Genomic DNA, 20,552 nt, shown 5'->3' with positions numbered 1-20,552 from the left:
TGAATGTTGTATCTGAAATTAACTCTATTAATATGTCTGCAGTGCTTAGTAAATTGCCATGCAGCTGTAATTTTTCAATTTATAATAAACCTATAGTTATTCATGTGTATTTCATGTTTACTAATGAAGCAATAAAGACAATTGCTTTATATGGTTAAAATATGTTTTAAAACAGTAAAGTTTAGTGTTAAATGTAAATGACAGCAAAGTAGAAAATTGTAAAACCAATAGGTTTGCCCCCTTATTATTCAACGTGAAAGCACTTCATTTGTGCCTTTTGACAAACAGAGATGTGTTCAACACATGCCACCGTATAGTTAGATGAGTCTACAGTGGGAATTAATATTACGTTAAGATTTGTTTGATCTCTGAGAAACTACATAACACAATGCAGCACCATATCAACTGGCAGCACTGGGAACCGCCCCTTTACTGTGATCATCAGCCATATCGGTGAATCCCGACAACACAGATTGATTGGCTATCGCGAGTGTCAATCATTCATCCGTGAAATGTAACCTCTATTCTGATTGGCCACACGCAACGCAACTATTTATCCAAAGATCCTATTTGTGCAAAATGTAGGTTAGTGGTCCGACAGTCACACGAAGGGAAGAAAAGTAGGTCAGAGACCGATTTCGTTTGTGTCACTGTTCCTCACGGAGCGGACGTCAAAATACCGATTTAAACTGTGATGTTAAGCTATTCCTCCGGTAAGTATGACGATCTGATTTGTCAATATCCATTCTTAGCACCGCGATGAGTTATCGAGGAATTATATGCTGTTTTTGTCCTCTCGCATATTGATTTCAGTAGGAGGAGCATATGTCAGGTTAAATACCTAAGAGTCCGTGTAGCTTTCACCCCAACAGAAACAATCGCGGTTTGAATGATTTTATCAGAAATCTTACATTTATAACAGAGAATAGGATTTGATCTGTTTAGCCTCACATCCACACCCATCATCCATATGAGGTAAATGGGCTGCGTTCCCTTTAAAATGGTAAAATAGAGCGCGATGAAGTGAGATTTTGCGTATTGTGTGGGTTGGTCACTTTGAACGGTGCCTGCTTTCATGTTGGCTGTTTGTTCGTTGTAACACAGATTTTGCTACTTGGCTTTGAAACTGTGGTTGTGTTTCACAATCCAGTAGGCCGCCTAATAACATTTTTGGCCATTGTCGAATGTTAGGAGTCCAAGAATGATGCTCGACAGTGCTTTATATGGAGCTCACTATATCTAGACACAAGAACATCATGCGCTGTTTGTCGTGCTGCGCATCACTATGTTCATTCGACAACGCCAGCTTATTTTGTTACTATATCGGGTTCGAGTACCAATGCATGGCTTGATAAGATATATATATAAGTTAGGTGATTTATATAATTGCAGGTACATTTGATGTCCAATGTCTTTTTTCTGTTTGTCATCTAGTGGTTGTATTTCTAATTATTTTAATAAACTGATACTCTATACTATCATGGATCACAAACTACAGGCCATAACAATATTAACAATATAATATTTTATGTAATAAAGTGTCTTATACAGCCAAAAATCATGACTTCCTGTTGCCCCAATTAGTCCGTGTCAATTCTGTTACTGTCAAACTCTGTTACCTAGGTAACAGTGTTGACAGTGACGTATGTGTGTGTGAGAGAGGGGAAAGAGAGAGAAAGTATTTGTGTATGCCTGCCAGTGTTACATACTGTCAACACTGTTACTCTGCCTTGGTGACGGAGTTGATGGTAACGGAATTGACACTGACTAATTCGGACAACAGAAAATTAGGGATGGGACGATAAATGGCGATGCACACTAATAACACAAAGTCGATGACGATTCTGAATCGCACAGCCGATATTATGCACAGCTTTTTCATGTACTACGGCTTTTAATCAGAAGTCCTTATGAATCTGAAATCTCTGTTAGTTTGAGTCATTTATTACATGCATTTGAAAGAGCAACTCTCATCACACATAATCATTATACATATTCTTTAGTTTCATGAAAATACCTGAAAAGATTTGAAAACCACATATAAATGTATGCTTAAGCCATTTCCTGGAGCTGAGTGTGTAAATGGTTCTTCTTCTGCAGCCCATATTGAGTTTCTGCACGAGAGCGCCCTCTGGCTTTTGGATGTAGCAGTGTAATTAATTGAGAAGCATAGCAAGTATCATCGGCCCATCCCTACAAGAAATCATAATTTTCAGATATATAAGACACGTTTTACAGAAACTTTTATATTGTTATAGCCTAAAATAATTAAAACTATTTCATAAAAAAAGAAAAAATGACTTTGGACACAGAATGTACCTGCAGTTATATAATCACCCACATGGTGCTTTAATGACAGTATGCACTAAGGTTGGAATGATGGGTGACTTGTGTCATCCCAGCATGATTTGCGAACAAGTTAAGTGAATGCAATGACGATGTGCAAAGACATTAACATGACTAGTGTCACAGATTTGCTTACATTTGATTAGTTCATGGTAATGTGGAGTATATACACTCGCATACCCTAGTCAAAGTGGATCAAAACCTTTCATGAAAGTTGTCTTTGTGTTTTCAACAAAACCTGTTCTTGTCTTGTGCTGGGTACACGCCAAAATATTTTTTACATCTTATAAGAATTTTTAAAAGTGATAGACCACAAACATGAGATTAAAAAATCCTAGATTTAACCGTTTGCTCCTATAATGTGTGGCGTGCCATGATGTGTCAAACGGCACACCATACACACAGATTTTCAACCAGAGTCTCGATTGTGAACACAGGAAATCTCGCTATATGCTGGAAAAAAAGTCCATGCTTTCGTCTTCCATCATCTCGCTTTCTGATTGGATATTGTTTTATTTCACCTGATAATCTCAAGAGCGTGCACGCGTTTGTCCTCGGGGTTCCCCCCACACATCAGGATTTCTGATCTTTACGATTTGCGATCTGGGCAGCTTCGACATTCTTCTGATCAGGTTCGAACACTCTTAGCACACCTCACACCAAGGGAAAATTTGATAATATAATCTGTAGAACCATCAAGATAATCGGGACATAGCTAGGGTTGTCGGAAGGCCCGATTATCCCCAAAATCGGCCCGATTATCTTTTGGTGTGTACCCAACATAAGGACAACTTTTTTGATCCACTTCAAATGTTAACTAGTGTATTTATTCAGTCTTTTATCCAAAGTGACTTGCAGTGCATTTAAAATTAAGATTTTTTCATCAGTTTGTGTGTTCCCTAAGGAACAAACACGCAACCTTTGCCCTGCTAACCCCAATGCTCTACCAGCCGAGCTACAGAAACATTTGTATGCAGTTTTAAAACATAATAAAATAATAAGCCCAAGTGTTTGGTGTGTCCTCCCCTTACACTTAAGCAATAGCAGGAACCTTTAGATTCTCTTAAAGGGGCCATATCATGAAAATTTCCATGTTTAAGTGCTATAATACGGTCCCCAGTGCTTGTATCATGTAAAATGTGAAGAAAAAAACAACCCATTAACTGAGATTTGGTAAACCATTCTCTGCAAGCATGTGAAAAAAATAGCTAATTGAAATTTGGCTCCCCTTGTGATGTCAGAAGGGGATAATACCACCCCTCAATCTGCACTATCTAACCACGTCACTGCCATTTAGTGCAACGATCAGCGCATTTGCATTTAAAAGGACACACCCAAAACGGCACATTTTTGCTCACACCTACAAAGTGTTGTGGCCTAAGACTTTTGCAAAGTATTTTATATTTAGACGCATATTCTATTTATCTCATGATACTTGTATTTGATCAGTACAAGTCTACCAAGTTATGTAAAAATGCTGTTTCCATATTGTAAGATGGGTGTGTGTGGCATATAGTTAAAGCAGTCATCATTAGGGCATGACTTGTCTCTTCCTTTATCCACAATATTAGCTCCCAAAATCAGACAATGCAATCCATATGATGCCTAAATAAGAAACATTAGGTATACTCAAAAAAAATGTGACCATATACTCCAATGGTTGTAGGACTTCAGTAAAAATGTCTTGTTTGATATAAGACTTATTTTTGTTCTTTCTGCTTGTTATTTTCTTCTTTTTTGGTTTGCATTCGCTTGTCCGTTGAGTCTCTGAAGGCAAGCCCACGCATTCAAGAATAGAAGAGATGGGTGGAGTAATGATGCTTTGTCAGCTGTGCGTCAGTACTCTACAAAGACAAAAAACGAAAACCACATATTTATGCTGTGTCGCTCAGACTATAAGGTTTTATTGCCCTTAAAGAGATGCAGATTAATAAATGCACCATGCGTCATCACAATTCAACAAGGCTGTTTGGAAGGTCACTCGAGGTTTGTTAATTTCAGCAGAAATTCCCTTCTGAATAGCAAGGACTCCCGTTTCATTGACGTCGGAAGAAAATGGGTCTTCCGGTCATCTCTTTCAACCAGTTGTGTTTCACTAATCAAAATGTGGCCTAGATTGCATGCTTTCCAAGGGTTTCCTGGCAACCAGTGCCGGTCAATGATGGACCTCATTTGTACTTGCGTATGTGGGAGAATTGTGGCGGTGTGAGAGGGTATCTTGTAGGCCAAGCTTGAAACTAACTTAGTTGTTTTAGGAAGTTAAATCAAATTGTAAACAACAGGTGGGGTATGACTTGGTTAGTGTTAAATGAATAGTTCACTGAAAATGAAAATATTTTTATAATTTACTCCCGCTAATGCCATCCTGGATGATTCAGGACTCTATCGCAATGCATCCAACCCTTATCGTGTTTTGTAATATGATTTTTTTAAAACCTATTTATAAACCCACTTGAATACTTTTTCGATGAATAATTGATCTTTTTGGAGCTTCAACATTATTAAAAAGCTGGAAAGAGCCTGAATATTATAAAATTGAATGAATATATGATTAAGCAGTAAGATATATTTTTGGGTGAACTGTTTTTTAAAACGTAATATGTCAAGAGAGATGTTACGGCATACCTGTGGTCTTCGTGACTAATTCACGGATAAGCTTTTCCATATTGCTGCTAATGCTTTACAGAGTTGTATATCATTGCCAAAGCATTGCAAAGTGCAGTTTCGAAGGCCTTCAAGTGTTTTGTAAAGGCAGTTGCTAGGGTGGCCAACCCAAGTCAAAATCCTGGCACACCCTGAGGTCTGTATGATGTTTTGGTCCCTAGATATATTATGGATCATGTGACAGCAGAGCATTAGCCAAAGTGACTCTGAACGGGGTTTGTCTAAAATTCATGTTCTGATAGATGTACCATAGCTTAAAGGAAAACCCCACAGTTTTTCAATATTTTACTATGTTCTTACCTCAACTTTGACTTTTTTTCAATGCGTGCACTTTTAATCTTTGTGCGGCGCCTTGTGGATGTGTTGGCATTTGGCCTGGCCCCATTCATTTCTATGGCTCCCAACAGGGATGAATTTAAAAGCCACCAAACACTTCCATGTTTTCCCTATTTAAAGACTGTTACACGAGTAGTTCCACGAGTAAGTATGGTGGCACAAAATAAAACTTTAGTTTGGAGCTATAGGAATGGATGGGGCTAGGCTAAATGCTAACACATTCACAAAGCGCTGTACAAAGATTAAAAGTGCACGCATTGAAAAAAGATAGGTATGTATTAACTCATCTAGGTTGGGGTAGGAACATAGTGGGATGTTGAAAAACGGTGGTGTTTTCCTTTAACCCGTAGAATAAGGCACTACTGGGTTTAAATCCCAGGAAGTACATTAACTAATATACACCTTTTTTACAATATAAGTCACTTTGGATAAGGGATTTACTTCAAATAAAAGTGTCTGGCAAATGCATAGATTTTGAAGTATAAGTTATAAACATATGCATTGGTAAGCACAACTAATAACCAATACAGGAATCTTTTATGAATTAATACTAGTTTACTGGATACACTTGGTTTTAATTTCTTGGTTTTGCCAGTCAACTGAATCCACTATTTTTAGTTTTGACTTAAGTTAAGTTGACATAACTTATAAAAACAAGTTTAAATAGTTTATCTTAAAGGGGACATTTCACAAGACTTTTTAAAGATGTAAAATAAGTATTTGGTGTCCCCAGAGTACATATGTGAAGTTTTAGCTCAAAATACCATATAGATAGTTTATTATAGCATGTTAAAATTGCTACTTTGTAGGTGAGAGCAAAGATGTGGCGTTTTTGGGTGTGTTATGACATCACAGGGGGAGCCAAATTTCAATTACCTATTTTTCACATGTTTGCAGAAAATGGTTTACCAAAACTAAGTTACTAGGTTGATCTTTTATAAATTATAGCACTTAAACATGGAAAAAGTCAGATTTTCATGATATGTCCCCTTTAATAAAAAGCTTAATAAAAGTTAAAATGTATGTATCAACTCAAATGAATAGTCATCACTTGTAAACAATCTTTTTCCTTTGCAGGTTTCTGTCGCAGGTAGGACATGCTTTGAACACCGCTGCTGTATTGAATTCGTACGGTGTGTATTTCATCCTCTGTACAAACACACAAATAACACAATGCTTTATAGCAGGGGTCTTCAACGTTTTTTGGGTCGGGGACCCCTTAGATGAGAGAGGCATGGAGCAGGGACCCCCTGATACTAAATGTGTAAAACTGATATTTAAGTAATCAGTAAGGTACGAGACTAACGAGAGGCTGCCTTTTCGTATTAGGCACAAGGCAAAGTGGAGAAAAGTACAACTATTGACCAATCAGAATCAAGGACTGGAACTGTTTTATAAATGAAGAGTAAAGAGTTTGAGTAACGCAGGTTTATTTTCTGCATGGCTTCATATCAGACTCAGGAGAAAACATGCATCGTGTCCGCGCACATCTCTTTGGGGCAACTTTTTGAGAGGCGGATTTCAACCTGACTGTGAATCTTGCACAAAGCACCATCACGGTGCGCGTTTCATACATTTTTAAATGTGAGCGATAGTTTTGTCAAAGTTTTTAATGCAGACGCGGTGTGGTGTCATTTGCCTGTTGAGTTAGCGCTTTAAATCTGAACCGCGTGAAACAGCCGGCCAAGTTCAGAAATCTAACTTAGATGAGACAATGTCCCACTGATTCTAAAATAACTTTCTGAAAGAAAGACACACATGCCTATAAGATTTACCTGTTTTATGATGCCTTTTCTGTCGCTGCTGCTTCCTGAGTGTACATTTATAATCTTCAGATATTTTATTTTGGTCCGCTTGCTAAACTGAATGCGCGCCTTCGCGGCCACGCATGTGCACAACTTAAAGGGGACATGTAACGTTTTTTGTACATATATTTTATGTTTTTAGCAAAAATAGCTTGTGGTCAAACATCATTTGGCGGACCCCCTGCAGTTCCGTCGCGGACCCCCTGGGGGCCGCGGACCCCCGGTTGAAGACCCATGCTTTATAGCCATTTAGACCCGATCAGTGTAAATAAAAAGTGTTTTGTGTTGTTTTGAAGATGATCTAATGGCAGACCAAAGGATGGACATTTCCTCCACGATGAACGAGTTCATGTCACAGAGCTCTGCAGATCTTATCAGTAGCTCTATCGGCAGCTCGGGCATGGACTACACCCGCAAGAGAAAGGGCAGCACCACAGAATACCAGTGAGTCAATACAATACACTGGTGCTTGTTACATGCACTTATTGCATTTGATGTGAAAATGATTAACAAAACAGTGCTGGAATGTTTTCGGTATACTTTTAGGTTTCAAAATTAAAAATCAGTATTTTAAAAAAGGACCTGATAGGTTATGCTCATAGACAAAGCTGGATGATCTCCATAGACTTCCATTGTAAAAATAAGAATATCTCAAAAAGGCTGCCAATGTCTTGCACCAATGACATCATTTGGAGCCAAAGTCTGTGCAGTCGTAATCGTGAGGTGGAGCTGCGGTATCAAGGCCTCGCCCACTTTCCCGTTTGACTCAATCACAAACACACAAATCAAGTCGTCACATCCCTTTTTAAAGGGATAGTTCACCCCAAAATGAAAATTCTGTCATCATTTACTCACTCTCATGTTGTTACAAACCTGTTAAAATTGTGTTGTTTTGATGAACACAAAGGAAGATATTTATATATAGTAGGAAAAAAATTGCGTTTGTTTTGCTTCCGCCATTGTCGCTCCACTTGTAGAGAGGCATCAGAGTGGCACGCATGGGATTATGGGAATTGTAGTTCCCGCGTCCCTCCACTTGGCCGGAAAAAAAAACGACACATGTTGACCGGAAGACCCAACGTTTTACCGAATCATGTGACCACGGTGCTACCGGGAAAGTTTGATACCGCAATACCACGAAATTTATAATACCATTACATCCCTATTAATTTGTGACAAGAGAGTGTGGCAAACCAACACAAACCTAATTTTTTAAATAATTTTATGTATAAAATAATACTATATTGCATTATTTTTATTTTTTACAATAAATTTAAACTGCTATAACAATTTTTTCTTATTTAATATTTTCACCTCCAGAATCTTCCATTAAAAACTTTAAAGTGGCTTTATTAAAACCAGACCAAAAAATGCAAGTGTTATATTAATTTGAAGGGGTACATTACCTTTTCACCCTCACTCAAAAAGGGTTGTGTCAGGTAAAGGGTTAAAATAATTGTATAATACTATTTTACTATTCAAATTGTATTGCTTGGTAGATTTTTAATAATTTAACTTTTTGTCTTACAGAATTGATGGCTTTTCATTTGAGTAAGTACATTTTGACATGTTAGTAATGTTAAAAAGACAATAAAATAATTAATCATTAACTTTAATGACATTGTGCCATAGAGTTATATTAATGTTTGTCATAAATGCTTTATTTCATTACCTCACTGACCTCATTAACATTCACTTTCGCAGTGATAGCATGGACACGGACAAAGATAAGGCACTCGGAAGGTAAATAAAACTATTAAATGTAATCGTATCCGCTGTTGAGTTTAAAGATAGGAAAGCAAGTTAATCAGTTGATAGTAATTCATTAACACGCTGTATAAATCTTTATTTTTATTTATCCAGAGATGAGCAGCATGGCCGGATCAAAAATGCCAGGTAAAGTCAAGATGAGTGTTCATGTTTGTTTCACCTAATGTGTCGTGTATGGAAATGTGTTTTGATGATCGCATCTGAATATTAACGTCCTTTCGACTCCTCATCTTTGTTTAGGGAAGCTCACAGTCAGATAGAGAAGAGACGTAGGGATAAAATGAACAGTTTTATAGATGAGCTGGCATCTTTGGTTCCCACTTGTAACGCCATGTCTCGCAAACTGGACAAGCTTACTGTACTTCGCATGGCTGTCCAACATATGAAGACTTTAAGAGGTACGATCTCTCCACCACAACGCTTGTCCAAACTTAACAGATAACATGTGAAAATAATGCTTTGCTTTTATGCTTTTTATATTTTGTTTCATGTAGGGGCCACCAACCCATACACGGAAGCAAACTACAAACCAGCATTCTTGTCGGACGATGAATTAAAGCACTTAATTTTGAGGGCTGCGTTTGAAATATCGAATCTGAGGCTTTTGGTAAACCTTTTGGAGAACATCATGCGGTAAAACTCTCTTTTTACACAGGCTGCTGATGGCTTTCTCTTTGTAGTCGGTTGTGATCGTGGTAAGATCCTCTTTGTCTCGGAGTCTGTTTACAAAAGTCTCAATTACACACAGGTATGTTTCGATATGACCTTAATGATGTCACAGTACTCCGTTTGGAGATTATGTAAAATAACCAATTCATTTCAAATCATCAGAATGATCTGATCGGCCAGAGTTTGTTTGACTACCTGCATCCGAAAGACATCGCCAAAGTAAAAGAGCAGCTGTCATCGTCCGACACAGCCCCACGGGAACGACTTATTGATGCCAAAAGTAGGCTGCATTTATTTATTATTGTATGATTCAGTTAAAGGCGGGGTGCATGATTTTTGAAAAACACTTTGGAGAAGGGAGTCGGGCCGAGTACCAAAACACACTTGTAGCCAATCATCAATAAGGGGCGTGTCTACTAACCGACATCGTTGCCTGGGTTGTGTATGTGTGGGGCGGGTCTATCAAAAGAAAGTCCAGATTCTTTTGGGGTAGGGGCGTGTTTGTTTAGGTGATTTCAAACATAGATATGTGTAAAGGCTAGATGTCTCGCCTGCGTTGCCGGCAAATTGACTGGAACGTTCGCATTTGGCGGCCATCTTGCCGCGGGCGGCTCGCTCACTCGTGGCATTGGGTTTTGGTGGTGCAGGTACCTTTAAATGACCATAACATAATTTTTTACCCATTTTCAAACAGTTTGGTTTGTTATGAACATCAAAAATGTACCTATGACACTGCATACATTCACACAAAAAAAAAATTATAATGAAAAATGATAAAGCATCCAGAATTAAGACCACGTTAAAAACGTTTGTAAGAAACCAAACCGTTTAAAATTTGGTAGAAAATTGAGCAAGTTATGGTCATTTTAAAGTACGTGCACCATTAAAACTCAATGCTACGAGTGAGCGAGCTGCCTGTGGTAAGATGGCCGTCAGGTGATTACGTTAGAGACTCCGCCGTAACAAATCTAGCCTTTATACATATCTATGATTTCAAATATCAACATTGGCTTTCAGAGATCATGCACCCCGCCTTTAAAGTAATATTTGACCCAAATTTACTCACCCTTATGCCATCCCAGATGCAAATGACTTCCTTTCTTCAATACAAACAATGTTGTCATGTTATCTTTTTATATGGGAGCCAAAATGGCGAAACTATAAAAAGTGCATATGAGCAACTCTGAAGATGCTAAAGCCGCTAAACGCCACCTTCGTCAAAAATTAGCTCATGATGCTCTCAGCACGTGTTATACATTCATCAAATACTAAATTTCTCTATAGGAAGATATTTGTAAACAGAAGCACCATTGACTTCCATAATAGAAAAAAAACTACTATGGAAGTCAATGGTGCTCAATTGGTTACAAACATTGCTCAGAATATAATTTTTTTTTTGAGTGAGTAAATGATGACCCAATATTTATTTTTGGGTGAACTGTCCCTTTAAAGAATCTGCAGGAGCAACTAATAATTGAGAATCTTTTACATTTCTTTTTATGTGCATCAAAATCTAATCTCTTAAAATACACTTTGACAAATATTGGTCTTTTTTCTATTAAAGCTGGTCTTCCTGTGAAGACTGACATCACTCCAGGCCCCTCCAGACTGTGTTCAGGAGCCCGTCGATCCTTCTTCTGTAGAATGAAATGCAATCGTCCTTCTGTAAAAATGGAGGACAAGGACTTTCCCTCAACTTGTTCCAAAAAGAAAGGTATCAGTTGTCATTTTCCTTGACCGTGTCTTGTGGTGGCGTGAAGCAGGGGTTAATTGCATTTAGGTTATTATTGGACAGTTAATCATTAGACACATACAGTACACTATTCTAAGATGTGCCTAAATAAATCAAATGTTTACTGTTAGGTTTCTTTACTATTGCCATCTGTTCTTTCATTACAGCAGACCGCAAAAGTTTTTGCACTATTCATAGTACCGGCTACCTAAAAAGTTGGCCACCCACCAAGATGGGCTTGGACGAGGACAACGAACCCGATAACGAGGGCTGTAACCTCAGCTGTCTGGTGGCCATTGGTAGGCTGCATCCACACATCGTCCCCCAGTCCATGAACGGTGACATTCGCGTCAAGCCTACGGAATACGTCTCCCGCCACGCCATCGATGGCAAGTTTGTTTTCGTTGACCAGAGGTAAGAAGGTTACATTTAACTTGTTTCACATCATCTACAAAAATAATGTTTCCGTTGTATGTAGAAAAAAAAACAATACAGTCCATTATGTGCGGTCTTTATACACCACTGATAATATAGTTATGTAGATTATATTGCATTTCTGACCAAAGATCCTTCTAAAAGTCCCACATTGCACCTTAAAATATTGATTTTTAGTTAAGGTATGTGTCTGATTTATGATGCATTGGTTAATCATCACAGTTCATTGTTTGCATTTAGGGCGACAGCCATTTTGGCGTACTTACCCCAGGAGCTTTTAGGAACATCGTTTTATGAGTATTTTCATCAGGATGATATCGGTCACCTTGCTGAGTGCCACAGACAAGGTTTGTTTATTACTTTAGTGCTTTTGTACAATTTTTTAAAATATTAAAATGTTTTGTCTCTGACTTTTTCTCGCTAGTATCAAATTAAGCAACAGTGTGATTATCGCGATTTTAATGGACTTTCAATTATAGAGTTTCTTCCCACCAGCGTTTTAAAAAAAAGTTGCCAGGCAGCACCGGTATTTTTTATGATTTTCACAAAAGTTTAATGCATTTCAGAAAATGTTTTACTTGTATACAGACAGACAGATAGATATCAAATGAAAAAACAGAACCTCTGCCTTCAAAAAAAATCTTCCTATCGTCATTTGTTCTCTTATCACCTCTCAAACATGGGTAGGATCCTTCAAAAATACCAAATTTTGAACAAAAGGCTGAGATAGTTGCATTTTTGCTGAGGACTTTTGTTAGAGATCAGATTCAGAGCGATAATCAAAAACATACAGAGTTTTTACCGTTTTAACCAGTGACGGCCGGTGACTTCTTTTTTCGAGAGTGCTCGTTGCGAAGTTCATCACAACATGTATGTAGCCGGTCATGTGTGTGTTTCGTTATTTCAAAATATTTTTCTGCGCGTTGAGTGATCCTATGTGTATCACGTGTTTTGTCAAAATGGGTGCCTGCTGCATACGCGTCTAAAGGGTTTATGATAAAAGAGACGCTCGCATTTGCCAGATACTCACATAATCTCATGCGTAATCAGAGTTTAGTGTTAAGGGAGTGTCTTGCGTGTATTTTGTGAATGTGAGCGTCTCTTTTATCATAAACGGTTTTGACGCGTGTGCAGCAGGCACTTATTTTGGCAAAACACGTGGTTCACATGATTGAACAAACACATATTTTGAAAACAGGAGCAACACACATGACACTCCGAACACATATTTTGAATTTGCGCCCCTCGGATAAGCAGTCAAGAGCCGCCACTTTTTTTAACTTTTTCCCCACTATTGGTGAGTTATCTGGTCAATTAAGAGAAAACATTCCCTGCCAATGACGCTTTCTTGACTGATCTGTAAGTCTGCTATTATCCACTAGATGGCGCTCTTACCCAATTATAAAAAAATGAAGCAAAAACTAATTTAACAATATTTAAAACTCTGTGAATCTTTTGATAACTGTTCTGAATCTGATCTCTAACAAAATTCCTTTACAAAAATCAATTATTTTAGCTTTTTGCTAAAAATGTGGTATTTTTGGAGAAACTTACTCATATTTATAAGGGGTTATAAAAAGAGAACAAATGAAGATAGGATGAAATGTATGCTATTGTTTAGTTGAATTTTTTTTTTTTTTTTTTGAATAACTTGCCTTTCCAGATTAAATGTCTGTATTGGGGCTTGGATTTTGTAGAATAATTTTCTAAATAAATGCGACTTATAGTCCAATGCCACTTGTATATGAAGAGTTTGGTTCCAAAACGCAATAAATCCATTTTGACAAATTTCGGTAAAAACGTGTTTTCTATACCAAGTGACAAGATGAAAACCACTATTTTCTGTTACAAACTTTCACATAGCATCTTTAGGTTATAAAAAATTCAAATCCATAACTTGATTTTCAAAGATTTATTATAAAAACAAATTCTTTTTTCCACAAAATGCAATAAATCCATGACAGTTTTTTATTTCAAAATGCTATAAATCTATTAAATCAATATATAAATGTGCATTCATCTTTGCCATTTATATTTATTTAGTTGACTAGTGGTATACAATGATTAAAAAATAAACATTAATGGCATTAACCAAAACACTTACTTTGTTATATTAAGAACACTGTCATTGCTGCGGTTATACTTGACGCCGTCGCTTAGCATTTTTCAAAGCGATCAGCTGTAAAATGTTTTGGTCCTGCTCGATTTTCGTTGACTTTGAGTAAAATAATGTAAAGTTTTCATAAGATCCTCTGGGGTCAATGTTTTAGCATGAGAAGCTTGATGCTGTCGGAAGAACAAGCACCCGGATGCCTCTCGCGGAACTTATTAGATGTTGATGGCTTACGTTTCTTTCCCGTCACAGAAAACCATCACAGGTTTAGCAATGCAATTAAAGTATTATTTTGTTTTGTTTGTTGATCACGAAGTACAAAGTAGATGAGGAAAACTAGGGGCTCTATCTTACACCCGGCGCAATGCAGCGCAATGCGCGACGCAAGTGTCTTTCGCTAGTTTCCACCCTAATTTTCACGTTTAGCGCCGCGTTGTTTAAATAGCAAATGCATTTGCGCCCCCTTTTGCGCCCATGGGCGTTCTGGTCTGAAAATGAGGTGTGTTCAGGCGCATTGTTGGCGCGTTGCTATTTTGAGGCAACTAAAATAGAATACGCCATTGACCAACAAAAACCTGGTCTAAAGTCTAAAGTCAATGGCGCAATGTGTTTTATGTTATTTAAAGAGCGCATTAGTAAAATGCGCCTATAAACGGGAGGACAACGCGGGTTTGCTTATCACAAAGTACATGAATGCGCAGCAGCACAAAAATGCTTTTAAATATGAAAGATTAAAGGATTGAATGTAAAAGATTATTATTGAGTCTCTTGGACATAAATGAGGACTAATTATGAGACGTTAGAAGGCGCAAAGAGCTGCTTCACCTGCAGCCTGGTAAGTAAATAAATGCTTTGCTTTGAACAAATGTGTCTGTTTTTAAATGTTTTTTTTTTCAAATGCTACCTCATGGATTTATTGTATATGATGACTCTGTACCTGTGGATATGGTGAGATGAGAAACATTTTTAAGTAATGCTTAAAAAAACTCTTTGCTAAAAAACCCGCTGTCCAAAGTGCTGAAACGTGAGGAGAGACGTTTGTAAATTCTTTATCTCCTGTTTGTTACAAATAAAGTATTTTTAGAGTACAAACCTTATCTTAGATACTTGTAAATTATGTTTTGATGATATTGGATAACCATACATTTAAAGCAATTACAAGCCTGCTTTTTACTTCCATGACTAAAAGAAAACGGGTTTTAAAGGTTTTAATAAAAAAATAACAATTTCAATACAAGTGAAAAACAACACAATTATTTAACATTAATCTTAAACTGGGGATCTTCTTCCTCCGCTTAGTTTTTCAGTTTACAAAGTCCGTTATCTAAATAGGGATTAGACATAGCGCCAGCGCAACTTGCTTTAAAGGGAATGAGAGCTGTGACTCTCATTGGTTTACTGCACGTTACGCCCAAAATACTCCCATTACAATAGGACCAACCCTTTTCGACCATGCGCTCGGCGCAAAAAACATTTTTCCCGTCGTTAAATTAGCAAAAGTGGATTCGGACACGCCCATTTAGACGTTGCGCTGTGCGCTTTAGACAATGCGCTTAGATCGTTAAAATAGGGCCCTAGGACTCTGTGTACTCAGCGCGCCGCCATTGTTTGTTTACATTGCGTGACTGGTGGGCTGTAATTTCAGGAATGGATTAATTGCGTTCTGTAAAAAAGGAGGAGTGGCGTTTATCGCATTTTGGGAAAAAAGGAGAAAAGATGAGAGAATAACACGGCGGATATTGGATTTTGCGTAAAATTAAGAATTTACTTTTAACTACTGAACTGATATAATACTAATTTTGACAGTAACTTATTTTTTTCAAAAATGGCGTTTATCGCGTTTTGGAACCAAACTCTTCATATGTTTTTCCTCTTCATGACACATTTTTTGATTAGTGCGACTTATACTAAGGAGCGTGCACAACTGCACACCAAAGCTTTTACGCCCGGGGCCGGTGCATGTTTTCAATTGAGCGTCTCTATTATCATAAACGATTTTTGACGTGTGTGCAGCAGGCACATATATTGACAAAACACGTGATGCACATGGTTCACATGACGCAACAAACGCATATTTCGAAAACACGAGCACAATTGCAGCATTTTTTTAAAGCAACACTATGTAGTTTTTTTACCTTTAAATAATGTCTCTAAAATTATTTCAGTGATAGAACAACTTTTAACTGGACAAATTGTACTGTTGCTACAACCTGAGCAGCCTCCTAGCTGCTACAAGCACACTCTGAAAGTGGTGGTGGAGGGTAGGATATACAGCCCGCCCCTCCCCCTGCCTGCAGAAGAGTGTCTGATACCAGGCACTGTTGCGCTTTTCAACCACATGGGGGAGCTGTAAGTCATTTTTACATGGAAACTACATAGTGTTGCTTTAAAACAGCCAGCAGCTGGTGGATTTTTTCCGTGCTGATAGCGGCCCTCTGCGGTTTTTCCGCGCTCAATGTTGAGCGTCAAGAGTTGAAAGAGATTCAACTTTGACGAGCAGAGCTTTTCACCCAATGTCAGTTCTCACACGGCCGTCCAATTGCAGTGGAGGAGGGGCAGGACAAGTATCACAACAACCAACCGGCTCACAGCTCAAGTATCACAGCTACCAAAGCACTCAGCTGAAAAACAGCTGGCATTCAGCGTCCTCCAGGCGTTTTCAGCCGCGTAAAAAAGCTTTGGTGTGTCCTGCCCCATAGTCTGGAAAATACGGTGTAGAAGAACATTTTCCTGGAAGGCATTTTGTGAACATTTTGTGAAATCACAAAAAATTTTGGTGTGCAACTTTAAAAAAAAACGGCTGCTTCAATGTTTTATGATTTGGGTAGGGGCACCATATAGTGGATAATAGCGGAAATATGGATTGCCTCATTGAAAGGGAAGCGTTTTCTCTAAACTGATAACTTGTCAATAGCGGTGAGAGAGTTAATCATATCATTAAATGTTGGCCAATAAACAAAACTACTGTTTTAGTATTAAAATGACACTCTTTTGAAGCACCTGTTCCACTAATGTCACCATTATCATAATTATACCAGTCTGTTATACTGCCCTCCAAAGGCTAAGTGCAGTATCTACGCAAACACTGAAACTGAGAAAAATGGCTTTAAAGTTTTTTACACCAGCCAGTCAAACATGTTACTGCAATTTTGGCACACACATTTCTCTGAAATGGGACAAAATTTAACCAGGAGACTTTGTCACAAGACACAACAGATCTCACAAAGCCCATTTTAACCCTTAACTCAATTTTGACCAAATGCGTAGTTACTGCGCTTTCGCTTTGTAGGGCAGTATAGATTTGTAATAATAAATGAACTTATTTATTTTTAGTTGATAATAAATATATTTTCACTTCAGTGCTACAGATGAGAGAAAAGATCAACACAAACTGTTACAAGTTCAAGATAAAAGACGGTTCCTTCATCACCCTGAGAAGCCGATGGTTCAGCTTCATGAACCCCTGGACCAAAGAGGTGGAATATATAGTCTCTACAAACACTGTGGTTTCGTAAGTGTCAAGTCAAAACAAATCACAGATGTAAATGTTTGAGTAAATGCTCAAAGTGTTTAGACAGAATAGATTAATGCCTTAGTTGAGCAGAGTAAATATTTTCACATAAATTATGGTCAAACAAATGTGGCTTGAGGTCAGGACAACACATTAATCTTTAGAATAAAAGACTTGCATTTCGCATTTGGCAGACGCTTTATCCAAAGTGACTTGGAGTGCATTAAAAGGCATACATTTTGTGTTAGCTGGGAATCAAACCATGTCCTTGGTGATGTTAACAAAGTGCTCTAACAATTGAGCTAGGTGTTTTTAACATTATCAAAATGTTTAACCTCGATATAATTTTGATGTCCACCCAAATCTCAGTGAGTACAGTGTAGTCCCACTGTATGCCATATTACACACAGTGGATTGCAAATGCAGTGGATGAAAACCGATAAAATGAACCAAAAGTAGTCCTGAAATCTAATCATTGCTAATAATTCTTTATTTCAGAGGCAGTATGCTTGAAGGAGCAGATCCTAGTTTTTCACAATCCGCTTCCTCGCCTCAGAGCATGGACAGCGTTTTAACATCAGGAGATGGTGAGATCAGTTTCCAGCTATTCATCAACACTCTAGATTTGGATTGCAATTTTTGGCCAACGCACTTTCATTGTTTAAGTCTGTCCAAGAGGTCTTTTATAAGGGCACAGCAACTCTTGACTTATTTGATCTCTTGGTTTAACTTCCTTTTAATGTTATTGTTCAGTAGAGTTCTCTGGAAAGTCATCAGAATGTTTGGTCTGGCATCACCTTAATGGTTTGAGACCTAATTAGTTTGTGTGTGTTTGTTTATAACAGGTGGAGGGAAACGGGCCCTTCAAACTGTTCCTGGCATACCAGGAGGGACTAGAGCGGGAGCTGGGAAGATCGGACGTATGATTGCGGAGGAAGTGATGGAGATTCAGAGGTATGAGACGACAACACAGCACTATTAGGTTGTGGCGAAATACAGCTTCAAAGCAATGTTTCTCAAACTATCATAAATATCTCTTACCCAGGATTCGGGGCTCCTCCCCCTCCAGCTGTGGTTCCAGTCCTTTGAACATCACTGCCACTCCTCCACCTGACACCTGTTCTCCGGGAGGCAAGAAAGTAAGACCTCCTCATAAATCACTTTCATCTGATGTTGATATATCAGTCTGTCTATAAAACATCTGCTTGTTTTAGATTCAGAATGGTGGAACTCCAGATCTGCCTTCAGCAGGAATTGTGCCTGGGCCAGATTCAATAGGATATCCATATTCAAATAATTCTTTAATGAGTGAGTAAACAGACTATTGATAAAGTAAATCACGTATGGAATATTCTCATATGTAATGCATACAAACACTTTTTTCTCCGCAGGTGATAATTCTCATCTTAGTATTGACATCATGGAAGAACCAGGATCCAGCAGCCCAAGCAATGATGAGGCAGCCATGGCCGTTATAATGAGCCTCCTAGAAGCTGACGCTGGTCTGGGCGGACCTGTGGATTTCAGCGACCTGCCTTGGCCTCTGTGAAACCACAGTGGAGTCCCGCAAAGCTACGTATTGGGCCCAAGGTTTTAACCGCAGGTCACCACGGCCAATTAAAAGGAACCACAGTGTGTGCACTAGTGTGTGGAGAATTAAGGCTGCTTTCGTTAGATGTAGGACCTTCGACTTGAAGCACACAAAATGGTTAAATTTCATCTTTTACAACCCACCTGCTAAACAGAAACTTTGCATTATACTCGCCTCACACAAACAATCTGACCTTCCCATTTCTCTGTAGATATCAGCCTGTATTATCCATTTGGTACCCATCAACAAACACGGATCTTTCTATACATGTATAAATATACATTTTTGTTTGTGTTTTAATGTTTTTACACTACAAAAGTTGTTGTTAAATATTCTATATGAGGATTGTAACTAATATTGTAATTCTATTATGTAAGAATTCTTTATGCAAAGTATATATGGTTAAAGTGTATTGTATCAGCAGTGGATATTTTTAAAATAAAACGATTTCTTGACTTTAACTGATTATTACAGATATTTTTCTCACAATGACGCATTTTAATATTAACAGCAAATGGTTTGCTGGCTGTCACAGACTATTGATGCCTTTATGCATGTTGTAGTTTCATTCAAAGATGCCAGGTATTCTCATGCCTGATCTTTCTCTGGCTTTTGATTGGTCTGTGGCTGTGATATTTTTGTTCCATGTTGCCATCCAGTGGCGAAATCTGTGAGCAAATGAAATGATGTTGCCAGGGGAAAGATGATGGCATTATAAAAAATGCAGTCGAGTTCTGGATTATGAGCTCAATTAGAGCCATTGTGGATAACTTTAAGAGGTCGAATGCAAGAGATGTTCATGGATATGAACACTGTAAATATCATTAAACATTGTTAATCGGCTTAAAATGAAATAAACATTTTGGAGGTTTATATGCAAATGGGAATCTAAAGAAACCTGTCAAGAACACGACCAGGATGTATTTCATCCCAGAATTAAAGGGGACATTTCACAAGACTTTTAAGATGTAAAATAAATCTTTGGTGTCCCCCAAAGTGTGTATGTGAAGTTTTAGCTCAATTTATTATAGCATGTTAAAATTGCCACTTTCTATGTGTGAGCAATAATGTGCCGTTTTTGGGTGTGTCGTTTTAAATGTAAATGAGCTGATCTCTGCACTAAAGGGCAGTGCCATGGTTGGATAGTGCAGATTAAGGGGTGGTATTATCCCCTTCTGACATCACAAATTTCAATGACCCAATTTTTCACATGCTTGCAGAGAATGGTTTCCCAAAACTAAATTACTGGGTTGTTATTTTTCACATTTTCTAGGTTAATAGAAGCACTGGGGACACAATTATAGCACCTAAACATGGGAAAAGTCAGATTTTCATTATATGTCCCCTTTAAGAGAAAAACATTTTGCGTGATGACTAAATTGTCCATGGCCATTAAGATCATTTAAATTAAAGATAACTTATTTAACAATAAGCACATCTTGAGAACATAATAAAAATAAAAATGTGTATAAAAATATATATAGTTTAGAGGTTGCAGCCATACAAATTTTTTATTCCTATACTGATATTCGGTTACTTTGAATGGCATCTATGGATATTCGGTTACTTGGGATGACATC

General features: G+C 37.9%; 1 protein-coding gene across 2 annotated transcripts; it reads left to right on the top strand.

Moving 5' to 3' along the window:
- Positions 1-556: 556 nt before the first annotated feature.
- On the top strand, positions 557-19,433 carry bmal1a (basic helix-loop-helix ARNT like 1a). Of its 2 annotated transcripts, none has more exons than XM_055192738.2 (19): positions 557-713; positions 6,424-6,479; positions 7,448-7,595; positions 8,682-8,702; positions 8,856-8,894; positions 9,015-9,047; positions 9,162-9,319; positions 9,416-9,495; positions 9,577-9,669; positions 9,753-9,870; positions 11,155-11,304; positions 11,493-11,736; positions 11,998-12,104; positions 17,231-17,381; positions 17,880-17,968; positions 18,227-18,335; positions 18,427-18,520; positions 18,596-18,689; positions 18,773-19,433. In XM_055192738.2, the coding sequence occupies exons 3-19, from the start codon at positions 7,456-7,458 to the stop codon at positions 18,928-18,930; spliced, it is 1,878 nt and encodes a 625-aa protein (XP_055048713.1). In that variant the 5' UTR covers positions 557-713; positions 6,424-6,479; positions 7,448-7,455; the 3' UTR covers positions 18,931-19,433. The 2 variants fall into 2 exon arrangements, with proteins under 2 accessions (XP_055048713.1, XP_055048712.1); XM_055192737.2 differs by having other exon boundaries at positions 558-713; positions 11,490-11,736.
- The last annotated feature ends 1,119 nt before the right edge of the window (positions 19,434-20,552 follow it).

Source organism: Misgurnus anguillicaudatus, chromosome 6, assembly GCF_027580225.2.
Source record: "Misgurnus anguillicaudatus chromosome 6, ASM2758022v2, whole genome shotgun sequence".
Taxonomy (NCBI): Eukaryota; Metazoa; Chordata; class Actinopteri; order Cypriniformes; family Cobitidae; genus Misgurnus; species Misgurnus anguillicaudatus.
Note: the sequence above shows the minus strand (reverse complement) of the source record. Positions and strands in the feature narration are given on the sequence as shown.

Bases quoted from the DNA above. Each gene is read 5' to 3' on its own strand.
- bmal1a (XM_055192737.2), top strand. From the start codon at position 7,456: ATGGCAGACCAAAGGATGGACATTTCCTCCACGATGAACGAGTTCATG. The intron at 9,048-9,161 runs GTAAAGTCAAGA...ATCTTTGTTTAG, and splicing joins GGCCGGATCAAAAATGCCAG to GGAAGCTCACAGTCAGATAG. The intron at 18,521-18,595 runs GTAAGACCTCCT...TGCTTGTTTTAG, and splicing joins GTTCTCCGGGAGGCAAGAAA to ATTCAGAATGGTGGAACTCC.